The 23719-nt window shown below is 45.4% G+C and overlaps 2 protein-coding genes across 11 annotated transcripts in view; one reads left to right on the forward strand and one right to left on the reverse strand.

Annotated features, from left to right (window-relative positions):
- The first annotated feature begins 4845 nt into the window (after positions 1-4845).
- G6PC3 (glucose-6-phosphatase catalytic subunit 3) lies at positions 4846-13285 on the forward strand. 2 transcript variants are annotated; one of them, XM_040438829.1, is made up of 7 exons: positions 4846-4947; positions 6666-6883; positions 10182-10282; positions 10373-10451; positions 10733-10851; positions 11238-11379; positions 12765-13285. In XM_040438829.1, the coding sequence occupies exons 2-7, from the start codon at positions 6666-6668 to the stop codon at positions 13123-13125; spliced, it is 1020 nt and encodes a 339-aa protein (XP_040294763.1). In that variant the 5' UTR covers positions 4846-4947; the 3' UTR covers positions 13126-13285. The 2 variants fall into 2 exon arrangements, with proteins under 2 accessions (XP_040294763.1, XP_040294762.1); XM_040438828.1 differs by lacking the exon at positions 4846-4947 and adding an exon at positions 4968-5016.
- Positions 13286-18390: 5105 nt separating this feature from the next.
- The window catches only part of HDAC5 (histone deacetylase 5), an 85354-nt gene continuing 80025 nt past the window's right edge, over positions 18391-23719 (reverse strand). For 8 of the 9 annotated variants that reach the window (XM_040438826.1, XM_040438825.1, XM_040438823.1 and 5 more), the window contains 2 exons: positions 22928-23075; positions 18391-22095 (listed from right to left, as the gene is read on the reverse strand). In XM_040438826.1, coding sequence (XP_040294760.1) covers positions 22056-22095; positions 22928-23075 — 188 coding nt within the window. In that variant the 3' untranslated portion in view covers positions 18391-22055. The remainder of the gene's footprint in view (positions 22096-22927; positions 23076-23719) is intronic. The other variant, XM_040438824.1, reaches the window with a different exon arrangement.

The raw sequence follows: 23719 nt of genomic DNA on the forward strand, positions 1-23719 counted from the left end.
TTGGAAGAGCCACTCATTTCCATTAGCTTGAGCAGGGAGAGGCCATCTTAACATTGGGACCGGTGCGCCTGGTTACTTTGTGCGGGACGTTGGCTTTTGTATTCGACTCTCACTTCCGGTGTGGCGGTTGGCATCGCCATTTTGAAAGAGGGCAAATATTTCAATAAACTTTATTAAGAGTAAACAATTGTAACAGTTTTGCGGGCTGTGAAGGAATTCTTGGACGTGTCCCTGTGCATGTATAAGCACTGCACTACAGCGTGCCCAATAGACATGTGCGCTGGATGGTTGCCATAGTAACAGCAATTATGGCAGTGAATTTACCATATTTATGGTGAACAATAATCACTGTGGAGCTTTGGCCTAAATCAGCCAATACACCCAGCTTTCCCAAACTACTGAATAGTTAATATTCCATTATGCAGACACAACACGTCGTATAAGCAGATCACTCAGTCTAAACCTAGGGCTATATGAAGAGGGCGCTTATTTTCTGAGGTTAAATAAATGCCATTTTCACGAAGCTGCCACTAGGGGGAGCTCCGTGCAAAGACATTATTATAGCTTCCATTGCACTGTATAAATTCCTATGCACTGAGCTCCCCCTAGTGGTAGCCGCAGGCAGACAGCTTTGTAATATGTGCAGTGTCCCTCAAGTTACAGCATGATCATTGGCTGGTGAAACCATTGTAACTAGAGACCATAACTCGATGGAAAATTAGTCATTGGTTTCAAAGCGGCAAAATTTCATCCTATGATAAGAGAAAATTATTTAAAGGGGTTTTCCGGGATTCCTCAGGATAGGTCATCAGTATCTGATCAGTGGCACCCGGGACCCCGATCGATCAGCTGTCTGAGAAGGCACCAACACTTCTGTGAGCGCCGCACCCTTCTCCGTGCTGTACGTCGTATGGCGGCTGTGCTTGGTATCGCACTCAGCCCCATAGAAGTGAATAGGGCTGAGCGCGATACCAAGCACCGCCGCTAAACAATGTATGGAGCTGTGGTTGGTGATAACAGAGAAGGGCACGGCTGATCGGCGGGGGTCATGGGTATCGGACCCCACCAGAGCATAGGTCATCAGTAGTAAACTCCCAGAAAACTCCTTTAATAAAAATAAGCAGATAACTAAGAAGATAAAGCAAATCAGGAAGCTGTAAATCACTTCCTTTGATGAGGACAGGAACTTGCAGGGTCCTGTACAGTACACAGTGTACCAGAAAAATAACACAACGCCCCCATAACCTGACATTCAAAGGAGCAGCTCATCCTGGCACAGAAAGAGGGCAGTATAGGACATGCAGGACCGCGCTGTACTGTAAAGAGGCGCTACTAGACAGCGGATACAGGGCTTTTACCAGTCTGAGGCATTGTATGGACGGATCCGTTCAGATAATACAACCACATGCATCCGTTCAGAACTGATCCATTTGTATTATCTGTAACATTGCCAAGACGGATCCGTCTTGAACACCACTGAAAGTCAATGGAGGATGGATCCGTTTTCTGTTGTGCCAGATTGTGTCATAGAAAACGGATCCGTCCCCATTGACTTACATTGTGTGCCAGGACGGATCTGTTTGGTTCAGTTTCATCAGACGGAAAGCAAAACGCTGCAAGCGGAATGGAGACGGAACAGAGCCAAACTGATGCATTCTGAGCGGATCCTTTTCCATTCAGAATGCATTAGGGCAAAACTGATCAGTTTTGGACCGCTTGTGAGAGACCTGAACGGATCTCACAAACTGAAAGCCAAAACGCCAGTGTGAAATTAGACTGAGTTTGGTTTTAACTTACGATGGCCTCGGAAAGACCATTCTAGGTAGAAAATATTGTATCTTGAGGGAGCGCTGTATTTATGGGAGTTGTCTGGTGTAAATACCCTGAGAATATGGTGTTCGGAAGGAGCGTTATATTTTTTGGCACTCCTGTTGCACTTTTTCCAACACTGAATTTGAATAAAGGGGGTGAGGCTGAGGGCCCTTTTTTTTTAGCATTTTTTAGCATTTTTTTTTAAATCTGGGGCATTGTGCTTTGCGTTTCACATTGCCAGGGAGTGATTGATGCATACGTACTGGGAAATTGGGGGCCCGTAGTAAGTTTTGGTATGGGGGGATATGTGTACTCCCCTGCCCCTTTCACCCACTGCAGTCTAAGTCCAGGGGGCTGTGCTGCTGTTCTGTGCTTTGCGCCAGGTTGGGAGCGGTGCACGGCGTAGAGCAGGCATGCTCAACCTGCGGCCCTCCAGCTGTTGCAAAACTACAACTCCCAGCATGCCCGAACGGCCTACAGCTATCATCCTACAGAAGGGCATTGTGCGAGTTGTCGTTTTACAACAGCTGGAGGGCCGCAGGTTGAGCATGCCTGGCGTAGAGGATTTTCTTTTAGCTTTCACTGCATCTTTCAATTTCACCACTTTGCATTGTGAATCCAGAGGAAATCCACAAAGGATTGGGCATCAATGTCTGATAGGTGCGGGTCCCACCTCTGGGACCAGCTCCTATCTCAATAATCGTGCTTGCTCAATTATTTTCAGATGTCCCATAGCAGTGAATGGAGAAAGCTGTTAATGTGCAGCATCCTCTCCATTCATGGTGGGCACCGTGCTGGAGAAAGGAGCAAATCCCAGAGGTGGAACGGGACCTGCACCCACTGGACATTTATTGGCTTAACCTATTGATACGTACAGTGTCCTAAAAGTAGATAAAGATAACTAAATCACACAAGAGTCAAAAATATCAGAATTGGTTATTTATTGGGGAAAATGATCCAATATCATGTCTAGAAGGCCTCTTGCACACGAACGTTTCTTTTTTCCATTCATTCCGTATGCCTTCCGTTTCCGTTTTTCCGTTCCGTTCAAAGATAGAACATGTCCTATTATTTTCAGCATAACGGACAAGGATAGTACTGTTCTATCAGGGGCCAGCTGTTCCATTCCGCAAAAAAATGGAATGCACATGGACATCATCCGTATTTTTTTACGTATCCATTTTTTGCAGACCGCAAAATACTAAAAAAAGCCATACGGTCGTGTGCAAGAGGCCTAAGGGGCAATAGCATGTGAACCTTTAGGATTAGCAGATGATTTGAAGGTGTTTTCAGTCAATGGGAGGACAATCAGGTGTGAGTGGACAACAGGGATCTATCAAAGTCTGGTCATGTTTGTGAAAGTGTATCATGGCACAAAGAAAATAGATAGCTGTGGACCTCTGAAGAAGAGTTGTTGATGCCCATCAGGCTGGAAATGGTTGCAAGATCATCACTAAAGAGTTTGGACTCCACCGATCCACAGTCAGATTGTGTACTAATGGAGGAAATTCAAAACCATTAATACCCTCCCCAGGAGTGGTCGACCAGCAAAGATCACGCCAAGAGCGAGGTGTGTAATAGTCCACAAAGGAACCTAAGGTAACCTCAAAGCAACGGAAGGCTTTTCTCACACTAGCTAATGTTAACGTTCATGAGTTCACTATGAGGAGGACATTGAACAATAATGGTGTGCATTGCAGGATTGCAAGAAGAAATCTAGTGCTTTCCAAAAAGAACAGTGATGCCCATCTGCAGTTCACTAAGGATCATCTGGAGAAGCCAGGAGGCTATTAGAATAATGTTTTCTGGACGGATGAGACCAAAAAAGAACTTTTTTGTTTAAATGAAAAATGTTATGTTTGGTGACAGGAAAACACCATATTACAGCATAGAAACCTCATCTCATCTGTGAAGCACTGCTGTGGTACCACATGTTTTGTTGCACATTGGGCAGGGCGGCTCGCCATCATTGATGGAACAATTCATTCTGAATTATACCAGCAAATTGTGAAGGAAATGTCAAGGCATCTGTCAGTGAGCTGAGTCTCAAGAGAATGCGGGTCATGCAGCAAGACAACAGTCCTAAGCCCACAAATTCTTCTACCAAAGAAAGGTTAAAGCAGAATCAAGTTAAAGTCAAAGTCCTGCCCTTCATCCAGTACAAATGTTGTGGAAGGACCTGAAGCGAGCAGTTCATGGCAAGAAACCACCAACATTACAGACTTGAAGCCGTACAAAGGAATTACTGGTGGGGGTCGCTCCGGATACTGAAAGCCTCACATACATTTACCACTCGCAGACATGAGATTGGATCATTGTCCTCAATAAATCACTAGAAATTGTTTCGTTTCATTATCTTTTTCTACTTTCCGGACTTGTGTGGAGATCTTATGTCGCTTTTGGTCAAATTTATGAAGAAATATAGAAAATTCGTAAGGGTTCGCAACCCCCTTTTAAAATGCAGCATCAGTCGCGATCACTCTCATTCTGAGGTACCTTTTTGTCCAACTCTTTGTTGTTTCATTCCTCTGTTGTTCCTACTAAAAAAATGTATGAATACATCGACTTTGGGTTGTTACTATCTGGGAGCCGGTCCCTGTTCATTCAAGGGGAATGGTAACCCAGGAGTCAATCTATTTGTACATTTCCAGGAGTGATAACAGAGGAACAACACAACGTTATGAGAAAAGATGTTTCAGAATTGTTTCTTTCAAGGAGACCGCTACTATTTACTGCAATAGACATGTCAAGCTACAGATCCCCTTTAATTGTGGGTCGAATCATTTATATAGCATTGATTGGCCGCATGGTAGCTCTAGCCTTATGCCCATAGGAAAACCCAAAAGTACCCGAGGTCACGAAATGGTTAATAATATAATCACTAGTAGTAGTAATTATTTGCTGTCAGCTAAGGTGACAGCAGGCGCCGCCCTCTAGCTCGCCCAGGTCATGTGACATACTAAATCACGCAAGATTGGGCGTGTCTGGCTTTGCGTAGAAGGGGCGGGGTCTGTTGGGTGACGTAAAATAAGGGGCGCGGTTAGTGACGTGTCAATCACCGGGGAGGAGAGCCAGGCGACTCCTTCAAACTGCCTGCGATAAGTGCCTGTGTACCCGGCGGCTGGAGTTATAGCGGTAGGTGGGCGGGGCTAGGAAGTGGTCACGTGGTTCAGGGTCCGTTTCTAGGAGATGCAGGGAGGAAAGGTGCGCAGCTTGTAGATATATGGGGGTCGTGTGTGCTGATAATGTAAAGTATAGGAGGCTGGAGCCCCCAGGACTTCTCACTGGGCAGCAGTTCTGGGACTACCAGGCTCAGCATTCACTGGCAGTTGCCTGGGCTCAGCTTCCCTCGTGGACTGGTCACCCCACCATTGCTTATAGGTAGTCACATAGACATGTATAGGAACATGTCTGACACGTGGTATCGGAGACTATCACATTATATAATATACCTTCTAGAGTCTAGACCTTCTCAGATATTGCTGGTATGCGGTCAATGTCTGGAAACTGCTCATAGCTGTAGAATGGAGGCCCCCAAGCCAAGGAGAGCACATCACGCCTGCGCGCTACTGCTGAGTTCTGAAAATAGCCAACCAAGAGTGGTGACTGGTGAATGGACAAGCATACTGCGCATGCGCGGCCATCTCTCAGTTCACTGCTTTTGGACTGATGACCATATGAATGGGTCCGCATCTGTTCTGCAATTTTGCGGAACGGGTGTGGACCCATTTATTTCAATGGGACCACAAAAGATGAGGACTGTCTGCATCTGTTGTTCCGTGCCGCGGCCCCGCAAAAAAAGATAGAGCACGTCCTATTCTTGTCCACAATCGCATTTCTATCATAGTGCCGGCAATGCGCGGACCGCAAAACACTACGGTCGTCCGAATGTGCCCTAACTCCCATAGCAGGGAAGGGAGTGTGGCTGTGCATGTTCTGTTGATAGGAGAGGGTCCCAGAGGCGGCACCCACACCTATGTAACGTTGATGGCATAGCCTACTGATATATCATTTCCTCACCACTGCAGAAATCTTTGCTTGGGCTCTTTAATATTGATGGGAGTGGACCCTGGGCAACCTCACAGATCATCCCCCCCACCCACCTTGTACTTGTTCCACTGATCCGCTACTTGCGGGCTGCGCGGGCATGAGTTGAGTCACTTCGGTGCGCAATCCCATCCTGCGGCGCATGATCCCGTGACCACCCGCGTAGGACGAGATTGCGCACTGAAGTGACTCAACTCATGCCCGCGCAGCCCGCAAGTAGTGGAACAAGTAGAAGGGGGGTAGGGGGATGATCTGTGGTGGGCTGCCCAGGTCGAATCAATATTAAAGGGCCCTGGAATAGCCAAATAAATTTAAAAAATGCTACCAGCATAACATTTGGGGCACTGGACAAAACATCCAGGGCTCAAGCCCCGAATGTTTTGACCTAACGACGCCCCTGACTCCCAACATTGCTCCGCCTCTCCCTTCACTTACCTCTCCTCATGTAGCAGACATCACCACAGCTTCTTCTCCTCTTCACTGCCGTCCTCTCCTGCACTGGTCACATGATGGTGACATCATCGCAGGTCCTTCTCAACCCCTGCCCTTCTGCTCTGATCACATGATCTGTGATGTCATTACAGGTCCTTCAGATCTTGCAGTGCATTAGATTCAATTGTATTGCCGTCCTGAGGACGGCAATACAGTTGTATCTGCCTGGCAGGCAGTATATTCGCGGCCTGGGACAAAACATCAGGTTCCCAGGCCCCAAATGTTTTAGCCTAGCAACTCCCCTGGCTGTGGTATTCACCCTAGGTGTTAATGGCAAAAGATGACCTATTACTGGACTGTCTACTGTATTATAGATGGATGAGGTGCACAGGGCTGGCGTGGCGTTGGCTGGTTACCTGCAGGAACACCTCCATGGCACTGAGGATTTCTGGCTGTGGGTAACCTACCTCGGGGATCCCGGCTGCATATTTCTACTCTACTTTCCTCTGGCGTTTGCTCTCCATCATCAACTGGGAGTCACTGTCCTGTGGCAGGGCGTCATCTGCGAGTGGTTGAATCTTGTCTTTAAGTGGTGAGTTATAAACCAGTGTGACCTTCTAGAAGACTGGGCTAGTTTATACACTGGGAAAATGACCTTGCGGGGTGCAGGGCACCTTGTAAAAAATAAATTCTTCTGTCCTGTTAGGGCACCTGGACATCGTAGAGGGGACACCCGCTCAGGTTCCCCTTCTGTGAGGAGAGAGCGACTAACTAGCAGCAGCTGTTGCTCTGGCAGACTCTGTCCATCCAGTTAGTACAAGGACGACTACTCATTTTGATGGCCACATTTAAAGGGATTGTCTCACTTCAGCAAATGGCATTTATAATGTAAAGGAAGTGAATACAAGGCACTTACTAATGTATTGTGATTATCCATATTGCCTCCTTTGCTGGCTGGATTTGTTTTTCCATCACTTTTATAAACTTTTAATTTCCATGGTTATGACCACCCTGCAATCCAGCAGCAGTGACCGTGCTTGCACACTATACGAAGCACAGGCCTATGTGCGCTGCTATGGTCCCGGCCACCAGAGAGAAAATGAAAAGTGTATAATGTGATGGCAAAATGAATCCAGCCAGCAAAGGAAGCAATATGGACAATAACAATACATTAGTAAGTGCCTTGTATTAACTGCGTCTACATGATACTGAAGTGACACAACCCCTTTAAAGGGGTTATCCCACTTAGCAGTTTCATACTTACCTGCTGCCACCGCGCGTTCACTTCCTGGATTCTGGCTGGGGGCGGGCTTCATCTTGATTGAAGTCTTCTCCCGGCCGGGCCGCGCGCTGGACTGAACGCGCACGCTGCCGCGCGTGCGCAATGTGACTTATTTCTGGCCAGTATAGTACAGAGCCGGCGTGCGCGTTCGCAGCTCTATACTATTCTGGCCGGGAAGAAGTCACCGTCGCGCATGCGCGGCAGCGTGCGCGTTCAGGACAGCGAGTGGCCCGGCCATCGGGATTTTGCGGAAGAGCGGTGGTCGTAACCAGGGGAGACCGAGTCACAACAATAAGGTAAGTGGGGATGAATTTTCTCCTAATCGGTGGGAATTTGTTAATAAAGTATATTTACAAAAATGATCACTGTCAAATCATTAACAGATTTAACAGTGATCATTATGATGGGATAACCCCTTTAATACTACATTTACCATGTTGTGGCCGCTGCAGTGGAAATGTATAGCCGGACGCATCTTACTGCAGTCAAAACCTGCTGTTTTCAGGGGTCTCGATGGCTCTCATATTACAGGGGTGTACTAATAGAGATGAGCTAGTGGATTAGTTTCTTCATTTTTGGCATGTCTGGCTAATACCCTAATACAGCAGTTTTGTCATTTAAGAGCTTGTCCCTCTGAACATAAAAAAAGGCCACTCAACTGTCTGCAGTCCCAACGCTGCTCCTATCCCGGCTGCGTCCAGTCCCTGCAGGACCAGGAAGAGACTGGAAAAGTGGATCCTGTAATGCAACAGACAAGATTTGACAATTATTTGTAAAAAAAAAAAAGAAAAAGCTATCCAATTTCACGGATCCTGTCACATGCCATTTGTTTACGTCCTCATTCTGCTAATGTGTGGTGTTTCCTTAAATGCTGAAACTACATTTCCCATGAATCATAGCAGGCTCTAAAACTGTCTACTGGCCAGTCTCGCACCATAGCCGGTCACCACCCAAGGTCTGACACAGCCAGTGTGTCTCTCGGTCTTCTGCCCATCCTCGCACCATAGCCAGCCACCACCCAAGGTCTGACACAGATAGTGTGTGTCTCGGTCTTCTGCCCATCCTCGCACCATAGCCAGCCACCACCCAAGGTCTGATACAGCCAGTGTCTCTCTCGGTCTTCTGCCCATCCTCACACCATAGCCAGCCACCACCCAAGGTCTGATACAGCCAGTGTCTCTCTCGGTCTTCTGCCCATCCTCACACCATAGCCAGCCACCACCCAAGGTCTGATACAGCCAGTGTCTCTCTCGGTCTTCTGCCCATCCTCACACCATAGCCAGCCACCACCCAAGGTCTGATACAGCCAGTGTGTCTCGTCTTCTGCCCATCCTCACACCATAGCCAGCCACCACCCAAGGTCTGACACAGCCAGTGTGTCTCTCGGTCCCCTGCCCATCCTCCAACCATAGCCAGCCACCACCCAAGGTCTGACAGAGCCAGTGTGTCTCTCGGTCTTCTGCCCAGCCTCGCAGCATAGCCGTTCACCACCCAAGGTCCGACACAGCCATTGTGTCTCTCAACCTGCTGCCCTGCTTCCCACTGCAACCACTCACCACCCGAGTTCCTGACAAAGCCACAGTGTCCTTACGCCTGCTGGGACCGTTCACTGCAGCTCAGCACCAGAAATGTCCCATATACCGGGCTGCGACTTTTAGCTCCTTCACTAAGTCATGGGATAAACAGGATGTCCCTAGATAGGCCGCAAAATATCATGTGAAAGGTCACTTGACCTGTGGCAGAATCTAAAAATGGGGGCACTTTGGGGACAGGAAGTGTATTAGAAATATTATGCGTTTGGAAAACTCTGAGTTTTTCTTTTATTTATGGAATTACTGTAATCATGGTGGAAGAAAAGGGAACTTGCCCTGTGTAAGAGGGTGTGGACCATTCTACTTCATATGATAGTGAAAGTAAAATTCTGCCGCATACATGGAGGAGATGGAGTCTATCTCCAGAGCTTCCGTATCCACCAGTAACGTCACACTGTGCCGAGAGCTGAGCATCGGTGACCATGGCGTATGGGTGCCTAATATACAGACCTCGTTTCTGGAGGAAACTGCATCCATGCATCAGGACTGTCTGGAGCTGACCACTACAGAGATTTCATAGAGACGTATAAAACTATTAGGCCTTATGTCTAGAACATAACAAATTTGTGACCCCTCAAGCATCTTAAGGTATATATCGCCTTAGTTTGCTCTTGTTGCAATGCTAGCCCTATGAAGAAGCAACTCCAAGTACAATTTTTAGATGAGTTCCGGTGCGATTTATTAACCGTATGATATTATACTTCGCTTTTCTTAGGCCTCATGCACACAACAATAGTTTTGGTCCCCGTCTGATCCTCATTTTTTGCCGTTCAGACATGGACCGATTTGTTTCTGTGGGACTGCAAAGGCCCGTCACTAGTTTGCTGTCTGCATCCGTGTGTCCGTCCCACAAATGATAGAACTTGTCCTATTTTTGTCCGTGTTGTGGACAACAATAGCCATTTCTACTATGTGGACCGACAAATGTGCGGGATGCAAGTGGCCGTTATGTGTATTTTGCAGACCACAAAAAACATACAGTCATGTGTATAAGGCCTGATATTCTCAATCCACAGGTTTCTGTTCGGTGAGCGGCCATTCTGGTGGGTCCATGAAAGTGGTCTACATGACGTCTATAACCTAAAGCAGTTTCCTTCCACTTGTGAGACGGGCCCTGGTCAGTGCAGACATGTATAACATTTTTTTCACATGTTATATAGCTGCTATGGACTAGATATGTGACACTAACCCTAAATACTGTTCTCAGGAAGTCCTTCAGGACACTGCATGATCACCGGAGCTGCTCTGTGGCCCATAATAATGTTCTGCACTGACCGGTTACAGAGGTGAGACACAAAGGACCTGCTCTTTAGACTATCCTAGAAAGCCCTTGCTTATTTCTCTTGTATGTTATTAAAGAAGAACTCCAGACACAAGCTGAAAATGTAACGTGGAGTTTCCAATCATATATAACCCCCATCCCCTCCAAATCTAATTTACGTGAGAACATTGCCACTGATGTGGGCAGAATTCCTTCAATCTCCTTTGGCAACAAGTACACTTCTGATAGACCTTGGTCCCATACACACCAGGTACACAAATGTTAACCTAGAATTATCTTCTTCAGGGGCATGATCCGGACTCTTCCACTCATATTGTACAGTTTACTGATGGTGGGGATTGCAGTGTCCAGACTCCTTATCCTAGCACACTTCCCCCACCAGGTTGTCGCTGGCATCTTTACAGGTAAGTGATATCATGGTGAGATGACAGCTGAGTCTCACCATGTCATTCATTTCTTGGTATGCTCTTAACCAGGCATGCTCAACCTGCAGCCCTCCAGCTGTTGCAAAACTACAACTCCCAGCATGCCCAAACAGCCTACGGCAGGGAATAGTGGGAGTTGTAGTTTTGCAACAGCTGGAGGGCTGCAGGTTAAGCATCCCTGATCTTCCTGTAGTCAGATCCTGGAAGTGAGCTGCTATGTAGCTATAGGGTTGTCACAGAGTCATCCAGTCTACATAGAAATGCATAGTCCCTGCTCACCCCTGCCCTTCCTATGGCTCCTTCTCTTCTTCCATCTTACCTGATACGATGATGATGTAATGTTAGACTACATTTCTCTCAACCAGGTGTGCTCTTAGGATACTTCTTGCAACGTAACGCTCCCCACGACCGTAGTTTTGCTTTTTTTGTACGGTCTTCAATGTGTCTGCTTTTTGGGGCTCTTCTTGTGTACTGGGGAATGAGTGCGTGCGGAGTGGATCTTTCATGGTGAGTATCACCTTGACATATCATAGGACACAGTGCTACTACATGACAGGATTGGAGCATTCCTTGTGTCCCTAAATGGGTGACATGGCAAGTGGATGGACCATACCATCTGCCACGATTCACAATATTTCATGTAAGGCGTCCATAAGCAGACAGTGTACATTGTCAGGCAGTCATTAAAGGGACCGTGGCACTAATATAAATGTATCCCACCAGACAGATATCGTAGTTATACCACTTTCCCCACCATTTATCAAAACTGCCTGTGGCAAATCAGTTATTGATATTCGGTTGCTGTAGGTTACGTCCTGCATTGGAGTGTTGTAACGTAGGACGCACTAGCGTCATTGGTAAGAACAAGGAGCGTGGTTAGTGTCACGTGTTCTGTCAGGACACGTCTCACTGCCTGAACGTGTGATGGGATAGCAGACACTTGGGAAACCAAGAAGTAGGATTCAAGCGTGGGGGGTAAGATAAAACTGCAAATGAGGTAAATCTGAAGAAAAAACATTCCAAGGAGGAATGGGAGCTAGAGTAATTGATGAAAATACACTTTAGGCTACATGCACACGAACGTATGTGGTTTGCGGTCCACAAAAAAAAAAAAACGGATGATGTCCGCATGGCATCCGTTTTTTTTTTTGCGGATCCTTTTTTTTTTTTGCGGATCCATTGTAATAATGCCTATCCTTGTCCGCAAAATGGACAAGAATAGGACATGCTGTATTCTTTTTGCGGGGCTACAGAACCGACATACGGATGCGGATAGCACACGGTGTGATGTCAGCATTTTTTGCGGACCCATTGAAATGAATGGGTCTGCATCCTATCCGCAAAAAAAACGGAACGGACGCGGAAACAAAATATGTTCGTGTGCATGTAGCCATAGTGAGCCAAAACCAGGATTGGTGGCCACACAGACATAAAGTATAAGGGAAAGATCTGCACCTGTTCTGTGTTTAGAGCCGCACCTGGTTTTGGGTCACAGTCACTGATGGAAATCACTGATGTGTGAATGAGGCTTTAGGCCTCATGCACACGACCATTGTTCTGGTCCGCATCCGAGCCGCAGTTTTTGCGGCTCGGGTGTGGACCCATCCACTTCAATGGGGCTGCAAAAGATGCGGACAGCACTCCGTGTGCTGTCCTCATCCGTGGCTCCGTTCCGTGGCCGCGCAATAAAAATATAACATGTCCTTTTCTTGTCCGTTTTGCGGACAAGAATAGGCATTTCTACAATGGGCCGGCTGTTCCGTTCCGCAAATTGCGGAAGGCACACAGGCGGCTTCCGTGTTTTGCGGACCGCAAAGTACGGTCGTGTGCATGAGGCCTTAGAGTGAGAAGTACAACCCCCTTAATTCTTTTTGTTTCATGACTGGTGCTAGGTCCATCCATCTTGCCTCTAAATGGTGTATGAAGACGGAATGGATACGGCCAGAGACCAGACCCTTTTCATCAGTGACGAGGAGCGCAGGGAACGCTCTAGGACTGGGAGTTGCCCTGCACTGCCCACTCTTCATCAGACTGCACACAGACACTCCAAGCTGGCGTAAAAGGGGCATTTGTCTGCTGCTGTCAGTTCTTTTCCTGAAGCTCCAGCAAGCGCTCCCACTTCCAGTATCCCCCCCTCTGCTCTACTACCTGCTGAACTTTCTGCGCCATTGTACCTGTCCCCTAATTGTCATTATTCTGTCCCCTTATATTGTAAGGGGCTTGGACTCAGGGACTATGCAGAAAAGAGACTAAGGCAACCGGACTGTCGCTCAGGAAATGATCTGCATTTTACTGGAAAGGTGGACTTGAATTTTCTTCTTTTGTTCCTATTTTTAAGAAACTCAGGATGTTAAATATTTCAGTTTCTGTTCTGTTAAAATAAGTAAAGGGATTTTCCACCCGATTCTATGTCATGACAGTCAAACTGTACGTACAAGTGCAACACGAAGGGGGGCAGATACATAAAAGGTATTAGTAAAACGTTGAAGTAGATAGTAATAGTCCACAGCCCCTAAACTGCCAGCCATAAGAACCACAGACAAAATGGCAGTCAGATACTTTATAAATATGGTTGTGCTATAATATTCTCTGTCAAAGAGAGTCTGTCATCACTCCTAACGCCAGTTTTCCTAAATAATTGTATTCCCCATGCAATGATGATTCTGGAGCACCTGTCCATTCCTCAGCTATTGCTACTAAAAATGTATTAGTGACTTTGCAACTGGGGTATGAGGGGGGCAGGCTGTGCCTTCAATAAACTTCTAGTAGCAATAACTGAAGAACGGACTGTCATACAGTTACAGTATAGAAGATGTTCCAGAATGATTATTGTATGGGGAATTGAAGTAGTTACTAAAACAGACATGTTGGGAGAGGCGACAGGTCCTCTTTAAAGTTTTGATTTCTTCAGACAATGAAAATAAGCCTTAGGTGGCCATACACTTGACCGTGTGTATTTTGCGGTCCGCAAAAAATACGGATGACGTCCGTGTGCATTCCGTATTTTATGGAGCAACTGGCCCCTAATACAACAGTCCTATCCTTGTCCGTTATGCGGACAATAATAGGACATGTTCTATTCTTTTGCGGAACGGAAATACGGAATGCACATTTTTTGTGGACCCATTGAAATGAATGATTCCATATACGGTCCGCAAAAAAGAACGGCCACAGAAAGATGATACGTTTGTGTGCATGAGCCCTAACAGTCATTTGGCCAACAGCTTTTTCTTAGAAACTCCCCACACACATGCACACTTTACTCGCACATCGCGAGATTACAGCGCTCTGGCTTTCTGATGTCGGGGAGCAAGGAGGAGATTCTGAGGATGCGGTGCTGGACTCATCTCAGGTTAATTTGCATATGGATCAAATCGGTTTTTTTACACAATAAAAGCACACAGAGCTATGGGGACTGGATATTGTGGATGTGCTAGCGGCCATCTAGCAACCCATGTCCTCAGCTCTATACACAAAATCCCGGTGACAGGTTCCCTTTAAAAAAAATAAAAAAAAAGTCTTAATGATAAATCTGGAGTGGAACTCATTAGCATAGCTAACCACACCCACTTTCCACCGACATTACAAAACTGGAGTGAGTGGTGTAAAAATGGCAAAAACTTCTTCATAGTATTCCATGATCCTTACAGGACGGATACAAACTGGTGCATTTTTCTCTCCATCTTTGGTGCATGCATGCAGAAAGCTCTTAGCACAGACCAGTATGGTGGCATACCAAGTCCCTATAGGTCCGCAGTACAGAGCCATAGGCACTCCATGTGGCTTCTTATATTGCCTCTGGAAGGTACAATATGTTTCCCTTAAGGCCCCCTGCACACGAATGTGTGCACCCCGTGGTCGTGCTGCGGCCCGCAAAATGCGGGCCGCAATGCACGAACATAGTCCGTGGGGCAGCGGATCGCGGACCCATTCACTTTAATGGGTCCGCGATCCGGCCGTTCCGCAAAAAGATAGGACATGTTCTATCATTTTGCGGAACGGAAGTGTGGGACGAAACCCCACGGAAGCACTCCGTAGTGCTTCCGTATGGTTCCGTTCCGTGATTCCGTTCCGCATCTCCGGATTTGCGGACCCATTCAAGTGAATGGGTCCGCATCCGGGATGTGGAATGCCCACGGAACAGCACCTGTGTATTGCGGATCCGCAAATACGGTCTGCAATACGGCAACGGGAAGCACACGTTCGTGTGCAGGGGGCCTAACAGCAATACTTTTAGGAGAGAATACTTCAGTAATATAGCTTCTGTAAGCACATGGAGATACAGAAAACACAAGTCTTTTAAAGGGGTTGGACATAACCCCTTCTTTACCCCATGCAGCCCCTCTGGGATGAGCATTAGAGCATGAATCACGCAGGGAAAGGGCTTTTTCAGCAGATATGGTCACATATCGGGTCTCTGTATGGGAATGCTAGATGGAGACTTCCTCCTAGCAGTTATCCTGGTGATGTCACCTGCACTAATGGGCAGGCTTTAGCCTGTAAAACATCCTAGGTTACGCTAAAGCCTGCCCATTAGTGCTAGTGATGTCACCGGAAACACTGCTAGGCGGAAGGAAGAGCATCGGAGCATGAAATGCTGCACTCAGAGGGGCTGCCTGGGTGAAGAAGAGGAAATGTCCAGGTTCAGCTCCGAACCTGGACAACCCCCTTAAGGCTCCATTCACACGTCCGCAATTCTGTTCTGCATTTTGCGTAACGGAATTGCGGACCCATTCATTTCTATGGGGCACCTCTATGTGCTGTCCGTATCCGGAAATGCGGATCCGCACTTCCGGGTCCGCAATTTCGTTCCTGAAAAAAATTGAACATGTCTTATTCTTGTCCACAATTGCGGACAAGATTAGACATTTTCTATTATAGTGCCAGCAATCTGCAAAATGCGGAACGCACATTGCCAGGGTCCGTGTTTTGCGGATCCGCAAAACACATACGGATGTGTGAATGGACCCTAAAGGGGTGTTATGGTTACAGCAAATAATGTAATACTTTGTATAATGAAACATTCTTTAATTGTATAATATATTTTCTGCATCAATTCCTGCAAGATCTCCACTTGCTGTCATTCCATAGAAACCTTCAGTCTGTCATGTGATGGACACATTGCAGTTCAGTTAGCAGAGCTGTCCCTTGTCCCTCTGTGTCCATCACATGACCAGGACAGATTTGTATGTCATGTGAGTAAACAATGTAGGTTTCTTCTAATGACAACAAGCAGAGATCTTGAAAAAACAGTACATCATTTTACTATGTAACCTTAAAGAGGCAGTCTCACTTCAGCCAATGGCATTTATCATGTAGAGAAAGTTAATACAAGGCACTTACTAATGTATTGTGATTCTCCATATTGCCTCTGCTGGCTTCATTCATTTTTCATCACATTATATACGGCTCGTTTCTATGGTTATGACCACCCTGCAATACAGCAGCAGTGGTCGTGCTTACACACTATAGGAAAAGGCGCCGGCCAGGACCGTGTACAGACACGCAAGCTCAGCAGATCCCATCCTGGCCACCTCGTATCTGCATTGCAGCGGTGGCCGTAACCATGGAAACAAGCAGTGTATATTGATGGAAAAATAAATCAAACCAGAAAAGGAGGTAATATGGACAATCACAATACATTAGTGTCTTATATTAACTTTCTCTACATCATAAATGCAATTGAAGTGAGACACCCCCTTAAATTTGCTGATCTAATCATGTGGTGTGAACATGGCCTTATAGCCTTAAACAAATAATGTCAGTCATCTTTCTTAACCCTCACCCCAAATCAGACACCCACAGGGTTTTCTGCAAGTCTGAGCACATTTTTATTTATACAAGGACAAACAGGACATATTACAAAATACTCAGATGAAAATTCATACCCACAGCATGTGAGGGAGACATAGAGACACACAAAAAAGGGGGGTTTACAGTGGACCAGCCTTTCATGGAGTCCACCCAGAGGCCCCCGACTCTGCACGTAATACTGCCGAACAACATGTGAGGTTTTCTTTATTAATTTAGAAAAAAATATATATATTTATTTACACGACAAATTACGAGACAGTTGCACAAGTCCACTGCGTGTGATGGTGAGAGGAGCCTTAAGACATTTTCAAAGGTATATCCACCCGCACCTGATCCCATTACCCCCCCTCCATTCTGAAATGTTCTGGCCTCGGAAGGAACAAGTATAATGTAAACAACGTCCGTGACCAAATCTCCCATTTAATATGTTGAGCATCCATTAGTAGTGTATTAATCTGATATTACACTTGGTTGAGAACATTGGGCCTTCAACTATAAAGTATGGCGCTAATCATTGTCCAGAGAAACCAATCCGATTTTTCCATTTTTTTCTAGTCTACACTGGAATATGGTTGCTATCGGTAACACCATCAGGTTTTGCGTGTACGAGGTTTTTTTTTTACATGAGGCACAGTATTAGTATTTTTCTTTGAAATGCCATCTGCACGGAGGAGACACCAGACTGAACTGGTAAAGTACATGATTTAGTGGTTAAAAAAAAAAGACGCTATAGATGTCACAGGCTGATCTGTTCTTCTAAAATTAAAAAAACACAGCCTAAGGCTACATGCACACGAAGGTTGTTTGTTTCCGTGTACATTCCGTTTTTTTTTGCGGATAGGATTCATTTCAATGGGTCCGGAAAAAATTCGGACAGCACACATCAGTATGTCCGTTCCGTAGCCCCGTCTTATTCTTGTCCGTTTTAGGCATTGTTACAATGGATCCGGAAAAAAACAAACGGATGGCATGCCTGACACATGGCACCTAAAGTCCTATGCCCTAATAAAAGAAATTTGGTGGGCACTACTAAACCCATCCCTGCTGAACTTCTGCAGAAGGACCATACAAGAACATGTCTCATATGTTTGGCCACTCATTGTGAGCTAAAATCACTTTTTCAATTGATCTTTATTAAAAATGTTGAGCTCCTTTCTCTGTACAGCCTTGAGATTCTCTAGTAGCAGGATCTGTATTTTTACTGTGTTCCGTCGGGCAGCTCAGCTGATGGCTCCTTATCTCTGACAATCATTATAGCTCAATTCTTATCTTACTGATAAGAATGTGGCTTAAATAAGTGCTTATGACCTTTTAGTAATTTAGAAATAAGGTTTATTAGATGACTGGCACAAAGTGAAAGTACAATTCACACAGCTAGACATTCAACCCTTTGTGACAGATCATCTGAATGTTTTTGATAAAGACCAATTGAAAAAATAATTTTCAGCAAAACGGATCCGTCCTCACACAAAATGTAAGTTAATGGGGATGGATCAGTTTTCTCCGACACAATAGAAAACAGATCCGTCCCCCATTGACTTTCAATGTTCTATATGAAGGATCCGTCATGGCTATAGAAGACAATACAACTGGATCCATTCATGACGAATGCAGCCGGTTGTATTATGGTAACGGAAGCGTTTTTGCAGATCCATATCTGATCCGCAAAAAAACGCTAATGTGAAAGTAGCCTTACTGTAATATTTTCCCATTAATAACATTTATCACCTATGCACAGGATAGGTGAGAAGTTTATGGTTGCTGGTGGTCCGACTGCTGGAATCCCCACCTGTCATGAAAATAGGAATCTTTAATTCCCTGTGTGAATGGTCCAGTGTTGTGCCTGCGTGACTACCGCTTCATTCACATCTATGGGACTAATGGGGGCGTTGCTCAGCTATCTCTGTCAATCCTATGGATAGGTGAGAAATGTTGTTAATGGGAAAACCTGTAACTGTCCATAGAAAAATATTTGACAAAAGAAGAGGGATAGTTTGTAGTGCTCCGCTAAATTTATAATTTTTGACAGGAAAGTCAAGTGGTTGCTAAGCAACATGCAAGCAGAAATACAAATTCTGCTAGGGTACGTCATATTGAATAATGGATTTATAATGTTACTGGACTGCGGTTTGGCTTTGATGTTGGTTCGCTGGCTCAACCTGCAGAATGGCTGCACTAACGCTCTATACATTTATTGAATCAGTAGTGTTTCCATTCTAGGAAATGTCAAAGAAATAGATCTCAACATATTAAATATAAACCCGGTTGTCCATAGAAGTGTGTAGTGTGAAGCCAAAAGGCCAAAAATTCCAATCAGAGCTTGGCATCCCCTAGCGGAACTGGATTCTCTACACCTGACGGCTACATCATTGTCTTATAGAGGGCTGACTTGCATAGCAGTCAAAGAGTTTCATTATTAACATAATATATGAATTAAAGGGGGGGGGGGGGAAGCAATAAATATCTCAAAGATTGCAAAAGTGAAACCCTTCAATCCCCACAATTCTTTCAATTTGGTCCTTGGCAGGATAAAACTTCTCCAATTGAATAGCTGTATGAGCTGTGTGTATACGTTCACATTAACAGACACGCACATACCAACCCTGGGACAATGACATGGTTAATGAGTAAGATGCACATATACACACATACACATACATGTAGAGGGACACTTATTGTCATGTCCTCTAGGGCTTGGCGTCCAATGGGGAGTTTTTTCATGTTGAACTTGTCTGTAAAAGGGATTGTCTTGTTAGGGCATTTTTTTTGGGGGGGGGGGGGGGGTAAATATGGCATTCTGCTCTGGAGGGTCAACTGCACTGACTGCCCTCAGCTGCCAAACACACATGCAACAGAGGACAGCCAGTTTTGTTGGTACAAATCTGCCCTTTAAAGAAGATATCTCAGACTAGAATTTTCAGTCTTTTACCAAGCCCAAAAGCAAGTGGTTTCCAATCCCACTGATGATCAAAAACGGCATGTTCCCCCAAATAACTGGGCTGCCCAAAAGCTGGAGCCCCCTTCCCCCCACAAGTCAGGCGTTTAATATAATAATTGTGGGACAACCATTTAAGGAATAGGTTTGAAGGATATTCTCCATAAACACAGGTAAGTAGTCAGAAATTTAGTCGTTACGTCTCAGGCTTAGTTAGCGCCTGATCTGACAAGCTTTTTTCAGCATTTAAAAAAACTTTCTTATTGCATTTTACACGTTTTGGGCAAAAAATCCTTTTATCCAATAGGTCTTTATTAATTTACGTTCAGTTTCAGTGCATTTACAGACTATGGCACTCTTTACAAAGAATCCGTCAAGGAGCTGCTGTGACTGCTCGATCCATAGCCCTTATCGCTGAACTCCTAACAGCTCATAAACACTTAATTAAGCCATATTCTTATGAGTCTGAGGCCTCATGCACACGAACGTGGTTTGGGTCCGCATCCGAGCCGCATTTTTTTGCAGCTCAGATGCGGACCCATTCAGTTTAATAGGGCGGACAGCTTTCGATGTGCTGGCCGCATATGTACCTCCGTTCTGCGGGCCTGCAAAAAAAAAAAAAAATAGAACATATCCTATTCTTGTCTGTATCACGGACTGGTCTATTGAGGGCCAGACCTTCCGTTCTGCAAAGTCCAGAACGCACACGGCCGGTATCTGTGTTTTGCAGACGGTGCGGTCGTGTGCATGAGGCCTGAAAAGCATTTATCTATAATGAATGTTTATAATCAGTCAGGAGTTCAGAGATAAAGGCTACAGATAGATCGGTTGGAGAAGCTCCTTGACAGATTCAGTGTGAGGCAGAAAGCGATGGTCTTTAAATGCACTGAAACTGAAAACTGTAGTGGAAATTTTTTTTACAATAAAGCCCAACTGAAAAAATATATATGATTTTAGCTCAAAATGAATAAAATGCAATGATAAAAGAATTGGCACCAAAGGTGTCCATAGCCTTTAAAGCTGCAGTTTTTCTGACCCATAAAAATCCAAGGAAATGCCACAAAACACACTGTGGGGGAGATTCATCAAAACTGGTATAACGGAAAACTGGCCTAGTTGCCCATAGCAACCAATCAGATTCCACCTTTCAAATTCCAAAAAGGCTGTGAAAAATGAAAGGTGGAGTCTGATTGGTTGCTATGGGCAACCAAGTCAGTTTTCCTTTACACCAGTTTTGATAAATCTTCCCCAGTGTGTGAATCCAACGTAGCAGTCATGACACTTCTGCTGGATCCATTTCCACATGGTTCTGAACAAACTCTGATGGATCCAATTGACTTCTAATAGATCTTTTAATGCATTTCCATGGCAAGAACAGTGCTGCAGTGTATGCTATTCTTGACATAAAAAAAAGCAACTAAAGACTGTCCTGAACGACTTCCACGCATCCACATACGCCAGTATTATAAATCCCAATCTACAAGATAGGTCTCATTTATATAAACTGGTGCAGAGCAGCTGTTGCCCATAGCAACCAATGGGATTTCAGCTTACATTTTCCCAGTGCAGGTTAGAAAATGAAAGCTGAAATGTCATTGGTTGCTATGGTCAACAAGGCAGCATTTTGTCTGTCCAGATGAGGCCTATAGGCTCTCATATTTATCGCAGTCAGTTTTTATTCATTCACGTGTACCTTCACATTTAAAGGGTTTGGCCAGTTTCCTATATTGATGACCTATCCTCAGGATAAGTCCACGATATAGGAAACTGGCCAACCCCTTTAAGGTTAGGAATACCTGTGTTTAAGAAGCAATATCTCCAAACCCTGAGGAAGCTCATTTTATATATTGGTACTCTCGCAAATGGGGATTTTCAGGAGTCTACAAAAAATAGTATCCCTTTTTTTTGTTTTGATAGAATAAATGTCAGAACTGAATGGGGGGGTCAATAAAGTGCATATGTTGCCTGAACCCATTGGAAGTAACCATTTTGTGAGGCAAACAATATTCATCAAGCTGCTTCCTTGGCTCCTAGTCCTCAGTCAGTTCGGACAACAACATGGCTGACTGGATAGGTGATGGGTACACTCTGAGATTTGTGGCACAATTAAAGGGACCTTATGCGTGCATTGGTGATGTACGAGGCACAGATCAATGAGACATTGGCAGTAGCATTTAGTGAGGAGACCAGACTGAGCATGGTGTGTAAGTGAGGGGTCCCGAGGATAGGGAGGGAGCGTGTGCTAGTCTTGCCCACTGGGACACATGACATCTGACCCATTGAGTTTTCTGGCGTTTTTTTTTTTTTTTTCTTTCTTTTTTTTTTTTTGTCTGTTTCTTGGTTTTAATAGAAAAAATAAACCGATCACCATAACAAAAACTAAGAAAGGAAAATAAAAAAAGGATTGTGATGTGTGGAGTCCCCAAGAAGGGGATTAGGCCACCGGCTCATCTTCCATGGGCTCTTCCAATGGTCTGCAAGAACACAGAAGTGGAATTAGTAATTGCCAGGCTGTACGGATAAACTAACCAGTAACAATATTGTATCTTAAAGGGGATGTCCAGGGTTTTCTAGGCTACTTTCACACTGGCGTTTTGGTTTCCGTTTGTGAGATCCGTTCAGTGCTCTCACAAGCGGTCCCAAAACGGATCAGTTTTGCCCTTAATGCATTCTGAATGGATAAGGATCCGCTCAGAATGCATCAGTTCCACATCCATTCCGCTCTGGAGGCGGACACCAAAACGCTGCTTGCAGCGTTTTGGTGTCCGCCTGACGATGCAGAGGCAAATGTAAGTCAATGGGGATGGATCCGTTTTCACTGACACAATATGGCGCAATAGAAAACGGATCCGTCCCCCATTGACCTTCAATGGTGTTCAAGACGGCTATGTTAAAGATAATATAAACTGATCCGTTCTGAATGGATGCATGCGGTTGTATTATCTGTACGGATCCGTCTGTGCAGATCCATGACGGATCTGCACCAAACGTGAGTGTGAAAGCAGCCTGAGTGTAGCCAGCAACACTGCTTCGGCAGCACCTCCCTACTACAGTGCTGCTCCAACTGACGTCAATGAGAACCACGCTGTAGCTACAAGGAGCTGCTGCTGCTACTGTGCTGACTTCTGTCCATGAAGCTACAAAGACCAGCTGATCGGTGGAGGTGCGGGGTGTCGGAACCCTGCTTATCAGCTAGTGATGCCCTTTCTTGAGGATAAAAGCCATCACTTAATAAACCCTGGACATTCTTTTTCATATGTGACGTGGCCTGGGAAAAAACATGCCATATACCACCCTCCCTGTTACCTGGAGATACAGTCTGTATTGCTTTGCTCTGTATCTACGGATAATGATGCCAAGGCGCTAACAGTTTCTGCCTCCTCCACCTCACCTCGTTGTGCTTCCAAGATGGAGTGGCTGAGAGCAATGTTTTTTAAGGAGCTCCAATGCTTGCCTGTGGGAAATAAAGAAAGCATTTTTGTCTTCTGGAGTCCTTCCACGGTTCAATTCCTAGTTTACTGGTGTATCTATTAATCCCTCAAGGACTGGGTCAAATTGTGCCTTAAAGGGGTTGTCCAGTTTCAGGATACTGATGACCATTCCTCAGGATAGGTCATAAATATCAGATCGGTGGGGATCCGTTTCTCGGCATCCCCATGAATCAGTTGTGGAAAGGGGCTATGGCTCCCATGCGAGCTCTGCCTCCTCTTCAGTATTTATCTGCATGCTGTCAACATTGTAGTGGTGGTGCTGGGTAATTACATCTGTTCGTCCCATTCAGGTGAATTCCACTGCACCGCCGCTATAATCTAGACCAGGCATCCTCGAAATGCGGCCCTCCAGCTGTTGTAAAACTACAACTCCCACAATGCCCTGCTGTAGACTGATACATGTAGGCCGTTCGGGCATGCTGGGAGTTGTAGTTTTGCAACAGCTGGAGGGCCGCAGTTTGAGGATACCTGATCTAGACAGTATACAGATAAACGCATCTGTAGCACGAGTGCTGTGGCCCCTTCAAACTGCTGATTGGTGAGGGTTCCCGGGAGTCGGACTCCCGCCAATCTGATACTGATGACCTATCTTCAATATCATGAAACC

This window comes from Bufo bufo, chromosome 6 (assembly GCF_905171765.1).
Source record: "Bufo bufo chromosome 6, aBufBuf1.1, whole genome shotgun sequence".
Lineage (NCBI taxonomy): Eukaryota > Metazoa > Chordata > Amphibia > Anura > Bufonidae > Bufo > Bufo bufo.